The 7,500-nt window shown below is 40.0% G+C and overlaps 1 protein-coding gene across 1 annotated transcript in view; it reads right to left on the bottom strand.

The window, feature by feature from the left end:
• trappc3 (trafficking protein particle complex subunit 3) overlaps nucleotides 1-7,276 on the bottom strand; it is a 15,964-nt gene extending 8,688 nt beyond the window's left edge. Inside the window, exons 1-2 of the mRNA XM_063186196.1 lie at nucleotides 7,092-7,276; nucleotides 3,117-3,214 (exon numbers count right to left, since the gene is read on the bottom strand). Coding sequence (XP_063042266.1) covers nucleotides 3,117-3,214; nucleotides 7,092-7,133 — 140 coding nt within the window. The 5' untranslated portion in view covers nucleotides 7,134-7,276. The remainder of the gene's footprint in view (nucleotides 1-3,116; nucleotides 3,215-7,091) is intronic.
• Between the last annotated feature and the right edge of the window lie 224 nt (nucleotides 7,277-7,500).

Genomic DNA, 7,500 nt, shown 5'->3' on the forward strand with positions numbered 1-7,500 from the left:
CTGACTGAGTGCTTGTTCTTACAGGTGGGGTAGTGGAGCATATGACATCCATGACTGGCCAGAAATAGGCTGTCTGCTGTACCGGCCATTGGTGCTCCCTGAACTATGGACCATAACTGCTGTTTTCTGGTGAGATGTAGGCATGGAAAAGATGACCGTCAGAAAGAGCCCCAACAGAGTGTAGCGGGTGCAGGTGTCCAATGCACACACTCGATGTAGGCCTGTAAGGCCGCTTATGAGATGTAGCCTCTTACCAGACACCGTCTCGGCACTGGGACATTGCAATAGTCACTGAGAAATCTTAACTACCATAGCACTACACCACTGACAGTAGGTCGAAGAAAATGGCATTGTCATTCAGTGTAACGGATGCATTCTGCTGACTGTAACTGTAAAAAACACGACACTTTTTATTTATTTATTGTTACAGGGAATTCATGAAAGCCTCGGCTGTCATCCATTCATTACAGTCGGCGGAAGGTGTCCATAACACTGAATGACAAAGACGTCTTTGACCCCAGTGCGCAGGGCCTTTATTAATACATTGCGACTTGGTCATTGGGTCATTCCATGTCAATTCACACGCCTTCCCCACATGACCCTCTCCGATTTACCCGATATCTCACATACAGGTACCTTTTGATGTCAACTGAAAGAATACCAAGTATTAGCACCCTACGTCTAACGGTTGCGGAGATGAAGCCCTCCAAAGTTGGGGTGCCATGCCCACTTTTCAAGCCTGTGAATTGCATACAAAATTTACAAGCAGATTTTGACACCTCTGGCTTTAGTTTGAAGGAAGATACAGGCCTAAAAATCACCATGGCCCCTCAATATGACCCTGTCTACCAGATGATGTACTCACAAATAGCATGCCTTGATTATTTTTGGCTATATTAAGCCTTAAAAACTGAGTTTGTGAAAAGCGTCATGAAGAGTCTTGCCATTTTGGGGTTCCAGATCTTGGAAACTATGTATGCTTTGGGAGTTATAATTGATTTTCCATCATATTTGGGAACTGTACAGTGTATTCCAAAAAAAATAGGCCACTCAGACTTTTTAATGATGGAATTGGAGGGACTCAAAAACAGCTTTTGGACAAAATGACCTCATGGTACCCTCTACTTCAGGTCTCAAATTAACCATGTGGGCACTTGATAACTGGAACGCCCTTTTAACCCCATGTACAGTAGCACTGTATCAAACATTCAAGCTTGGAAAAACTTTGTTTTTCAAAGTTCTTCATATTAACCTTGGCCTTCAAGTTTATGTTTTTTGTCTATGTCTTATCACAGTGTCTGTTTTGTCTGCTGCCATCTGCTGGTCAAAAAACGTAACAACAGCATAATGTAAGGAAGCAAAAGGGGCTGGAAAATCTTGGCCATAATTTAACAATAAAGTAGCCTAGAAATCTAGACGCCCCTAGGGGTTAAGCTCGCTAGGCTACCAATAAAGGACTTCAATTCTACAGTATATTGCTATATATTAATTATGATTTTAACAAGCATTACGCAGAATGCTCAATCATGATTACATTTCTACCAGGACACCCCCACCCCCATGGTAGAAATGTAGTGCAGGGTCGAGGCCATATTGGGATTGGCATCATGATTGAGCATTAAGCAGTCACACTTAGGAAATTTAAACTAGAAATATTCATCATGCTTAGTATAAAGCATCATAATTAGTATATAGCAATATAATGTATAATTACAGTGCTTTTTTGGTATATTATGGGCAAGATTTTCCAGCCCCTTTTGTTTTCTTACATTACGCTGTTGTTGCTTTTTTAGACCAGCAGATGGCAGCAGACAAAACAGACACTGATACTTTGAAGGCCAAGATTAATACGAAAAACTTTGAAAAACAACGTTTTTCCAAGCTTGAATGTATGATACAGTGCTACTGTACATGGGGTTAAAAGGGGGTTCCTGTCATCAAGTGCCCACATGGTTAATTTGAGGCCTGAAGTAGAGGGTACTGTAAGGTCATTTTGTTCAAAAGCTGTTTATGAGTCCCTCCGATTCTATCATTTAAAGTCTGAGCGCCCTAATTTTTTTGGAATACACTGCACAGTTCCCAAATATGATGGAAAATCAATTATAACTCCCAAAGCATACATAGTTCCCAAGATCTGGAACCCCAAAATGGCAAGACTCTTCTTCACGTTTTCCACAAACTCAGTTTTTAAGGCTTAATATAGCCAAAAATAATCAAGGCATGCTATTTGTAAGCACATCATCTGGTAGACAGGGTCATATTGAGGGGCCGTGGTGATTTTTAGGCCTGTATCTTGCTTCAAGCTAAAACCAGAGGTGTCAAAATCTGCTTGAAAATTCACAGGCTTGAAAAGTGGGCATGGCACCCAATCATCTCCGCAACCGTTAGACGTAGGGTGCTAATACTTGGTATTCTTTCAATTGACATCAAAAGGTACCTGTATGTGAGATATCGGGTAAATCGGAGAGGGTCACCTGGGGAGATTCTAGGGAATCATGTGAATTGACATGGAATGACCCCATTGCCATTCTGGTAACAGATCATTTAAAACAGGGGTAGTGTTGGGGGTTGGTATAGGTTTTTGATCGGTGTCAAGCAGTATCCTGATGTATCCATCAGCTCATGGGGGAAGTTAATCAACAACGCCATGTAGTACAACTACAGTGCAGCTCCTACTGGTTGAGTGAAGGTTTCGCCTTTTGAAGTTAAGTCGTGCTCCTCAAACGCAATGCTAAAGCACTTTCATGCACTTTTGTAAAGTGACAAGGTTTATACAGTTTAGCAGATTTTGTTTTGCCATGGCGAATTTCTGTTGCTTAACGCGAAAATGCTCTGCTGTGCCCTGACCAAAACCACCCCTAAACCTAACCTGTCAGTAAAGCAATGTTTCTGCTGCTTTACTTTTGCCAAGAACAGCGAATTAGGCAAAGGATTGTTGAATATCTTGCGAAATTGTGCGCAGACCAAAACCATCTCTAAACATAACCAGTCACAAGGTGTTTGTGGAGCACGCCTTAACTTGCAAAGGCGTATTTGGACACACGTGATAGTTGGTTCAAATCAGTGCGTCATCTTTACGCAAGTCACAATGTCATGTTGTATGAAGAGAGACTCACATCTTGTCCAGCTGCTTGTTCACCTCTTCATCGTTCTCGTAGTCCTTACACAGCTGAGTGACCAGGGCTCCGTACGTCAACGTGAACAGCTCCGAGTTCTGCATGACACAAGAGAGAGAATGAACATCGGTCAGAGAAGTGATCACTGAGCAGCTCATAGTCTTTACATTGCACAGCTGCTCCTGTCACAAGGGATCCATATGTCAGCGAGAACTGCTCCCAAGTTCTACATGAGTGTATTTATATGCAGTTCATTATCCTCAATATGAGGCATATCCAGGTTATGGTCAAATTCGGGATATTTTAATACCTCGATCATATTTGGGATACTGAACTGCACATAAACACCCTCCATGAGAGAATCAACACAGGTAAACCAGGGATTCTTTAAGTATATAGAGATATGCCAATGTAATATGTTTCTATGGGCACCTAACATGACCAAGTTCCGGTCTGCCTAAGGGGGCGTGTCATAATACTCCTAGCATTGAATAGAACAGGCCTTAGGTCTGCTTAGGTCTGCCTAAAGGGGGATTTACCCCCCTCCACTTGCAATAATAGAACCCGGAAACAATGGGCCAATGGAACCTCTCTCTCTCTCTACTCTCTCTGGGTAAACTGTCAACACAAGCAGGGGATCAATCAACACAAGTCATCAGAGAACAGTCAAGAGTCTTGTTCTCATAGATGTGCCACAACTCAAGGGCTCCATAGTCCATACTGTACAGCGGCGTGAACAGCACAGAGTCTTACACAGACATGACACCGGGAAAAAGAGGTTCTACACATGGGAGAGCATGAGGTGGGCAGACAGGTCAAGAGTTTTCCACTGTGACACGTCACAGGTCACTGAGGTAAGAGAATGAGAACAGGTGAGATGAGAACACACATACGATTCCTCATATGGACTACAGGACAAAAGCACATCACTCACTATTAGTAAACATGAACAGCTCCTTGTTCCACACGTTCCACAAGTAAAGAAGACAGATATTTAATGTGCAGACCACTCAGCTGGCGTTCCTCTCTAGACCAGAGGAGGGCGCTAACTTAGTGGCGTGTTGAACAAAACAGAGGCCAATTATGTGCAACTTCTTTGTGCAGATGGGCCCTAGGCAGGCCTGTTCATAATTTGCTGAAAACACTCAACTGCATCATAACATCATTACTATCGTGGCACTACCAACCGCCTTAAAAACAAAACTTGATCAGTACAATTTTGATGATGCCAGTCAGATACAATGACAGAAAAATGTCCTAGTAACAGGACTCCTGTAGTGAAGTCCACAATTTCTCTTGATTCAGCCTCTCTGGGCTATGGCCTACTATGATCTACCAGCGCCACCCCGTGGTAGGCGGGTCAAAGACGAGACGTGCATTTTTTTTGTTCCGCACTCATTTAACTATCAAAAAAGTAAATTAATGAATTTTGAATGTTATGCTGATAAACAGCATAGTCTGGTGTCTCATTTCAGTAACATTTAAAGAAAAATAAATGTTAATGTATGTGTTAAATAATCTCATAAAGTGCAAAAACGTCATTCAGTGTAATGGTCCGAACTTAAAAATCATCAATACATCCTTGAATAATTATGCAAAATGACGAACAAAATTCTTTTTTCACTCTCTGGGCATAATTCTAGAAGTGTTCTTGTTATTGTATCAAAAGCACGTTTCATTACCATTTTGTTTTGATATTCAAATCATCTGGGGACTTTTGTCCGGATTTTCAATTCCTTGGATATCATTCAGTGTAATAAGATCTACATGGTGCTTTTAAATCATAATAAAAAGTGATAGTCACACACAATATGTGACATCATCAAAAGGAACCCTAGGGACCCCTTAAGTGATGATGCAAAGGGAGAATCTTGTTCTTCAATAGTCAAAAAATCTGTATTTTTATCTTGTGGTAACAGCGTCCACAAAAACAGATGTCATTCAGTGAAATGTCAAAAAACACTTTTATACTCAGATATTCATCCAAACAAGCATATTTTCTAAATAGACATAGTAAACATTGTGGGTCAAAGTCATTGTCTCATGTAGGTGACTAACTGTGTGCTTGTAAAAAGGTGAAAATAAGGTGAAAAGTATTTGGTCGTCCTTCAGTGTAAGAGATGTCATTCAGTGACATGCAGTGTAAGGGCCATTTCATTCAGTGTAATCAGATCATGGTTGTATATTAAGAATCAAAACGGCAATATAAGTTGCAATATTACTCTAAGATACAATAATATGATGATACTACTTGAAATTATTACTTTTATTGTTATTTCCATTATAACCCTGTTATTGCCATGTAGCATCCATATTACTGGGTAGATTCTGGGATTTTTGGAAGTTGTACATGAATTATCAGAACAACCTAAGTCACAATCCCCGAAATATGCAGGTTAACAGACAAAATTTTCTTTTTTATTGTTTTAGGCCTAAGTATTAGCCTACCTCTAAGCTTGTGATCTTGGAAGTTCTTCAAAACACATTTTAATGCCCCAATATTAAGTAAAATAGCAATTATTTGACAACATCTATTTCTGTTGTCACTCATTCAGGGTGTTGAGTACTGTAGTATGATGGTAACAATATGATAGCAGTGAAAAGTAGCTGTTTATATAGGCTTTTTTGCCAAGGCATCATTCAGTGTAATAGTTGTGGTCATTCAGTGAAATGCACATTTTTATGTGAAAATAAAGTCAAATTCTTACGAAACTTATTTGTTTAGCACAACAAATGCGGGGGCATACAACAAATTAATAATTGTGCATTTTAAACTGATTTTCTCTTCAGTGGAAAAACTTCTTAAAGCCAAATGGGTGAAATGCACTCGGTGAAAGACTACAAACACTGCAAAAACTATTTGCAAATGCCTTTTACTAGAAATTTTAGGTTTGATGAAGACCTTAAATATAGGCCTTTACTATGGTATGTAGCTTATTTCAGTTTTTTAACGTCATCTATATGTTTTTTGCATTATCAACTGTTTAACACCGTATTACACTGAATGACATTTTATGGGTGAAAATGGGGTAAAATGCATGTTCCTTACTATTTTCTGAACAGAAAATAATAAACTTAATCACTCTACACTCCAATGTACCCAAAAAAGTTGAAGAACGATGTCGGGGAACAGTTTTATTTTTTGGAGTCCTGAAAACCCTGTTTCGTCTTTGACCCAGACCTAGGTGAAAAAAATCTGTCAATGTGCACACAAAAAAGTTATCTAAATCCAACACATCTGCAGGATCCCTCAGTATGTCAACATACTTGTCAAATACAAAAACAAAATAGCTCTGAAGTTATGAAGATGTCGAGTTATTGATGGTCACATAGTGAAACATAAAGTAGTCTCGCATTTGCTATTACAAGAGAGGGTACAGTCAAATTTAGGAATATCCAGAGATTTTTTTTAGGAAACTTAACTGTCTCTGGAATATCCACAATAACGTCACCAAACAACTTAAGTTTCATTTTATATAGTCTCGCTGAGAAGTTTTATTGGGAAAGCACTGACAGACGTGCATGTCACTGTCAACGGTCACATGATTACCACGACTCCATTCATCCAAGCGCATAGTGTTTATGTTTGCAAATACAGCGGTATGGCAAACAATACACAACCTATCTCTCTAGGCTACTGGATCACAATAATGCAACATTGACAGAATCGGGGCTGGCAAAATAATTCCGAATCTAAGATAATTTACGCTAGAGCTCAGCCATTCATCACTGCAGCTGCTAGCCTACTGGCATCACTTGTACAGTAAGAAGCATCACTGTCAGCGGTCACTGACTACGGGAATATTAACTCCACGTTTTGCAAGCACAGTGTGCAATAATTACCATCACTAAACGAACGGCGCACCTTGAACATCTATTATTGTGCAGTTCAGGCAGTGAATACGGCTAGTTAAATAAACAACTAGCAAAATGCTAGCACCACCAGACTATCGTATGACAGGAAACGAGCCTTACCATCTTCTTACTGTCGGTGGTTCTGTTTGACTGCCGAGACATTCTGTCTAGTGTTACGGGACCTTGATATCAGGTAATGTTTTATTGATTTGTTTCTGGTGGAAACGGTGCCAAATTGTTCGGGTCTGGCTTTCAGTGCCTCTATCAGGTTTCAGCACAACTTCTCTCCGCTACCACTTCCTGGACAGCAGAGGAATCGGATGTGATGACACACTGTGGTGAGGTGAACCATGGGCGTTGAAGTTTTGGGGGAAAATTGGTTTTCCTTCGCTGTTAAATCCTCTGAATGCCACTTCACTATTACAACTATTGACTTTTACGATTTATATCTGTCGTGATTAAAAAAAAAACTCACTTACTTATGTTTTCATGGTGCGCGAGTCCAAGAAATTAACGTAGCCTAGCAACT

This window comes from Engraulis encrasicolus, chromosome 20, assembly GCF_034702125.1.
Source record: "Engraulis encrasicolus isolate BLACKSEA-1 chromosome 20, IST_EnEncr_1.0, whole genome shotgun sequence".
Lineage (NCBI taxonomy): Eukaryota > Metazoa > Chordata > Actinopteri > Clupeiformes > Engraulidae > Engraulis > Engraulis encrasicolus.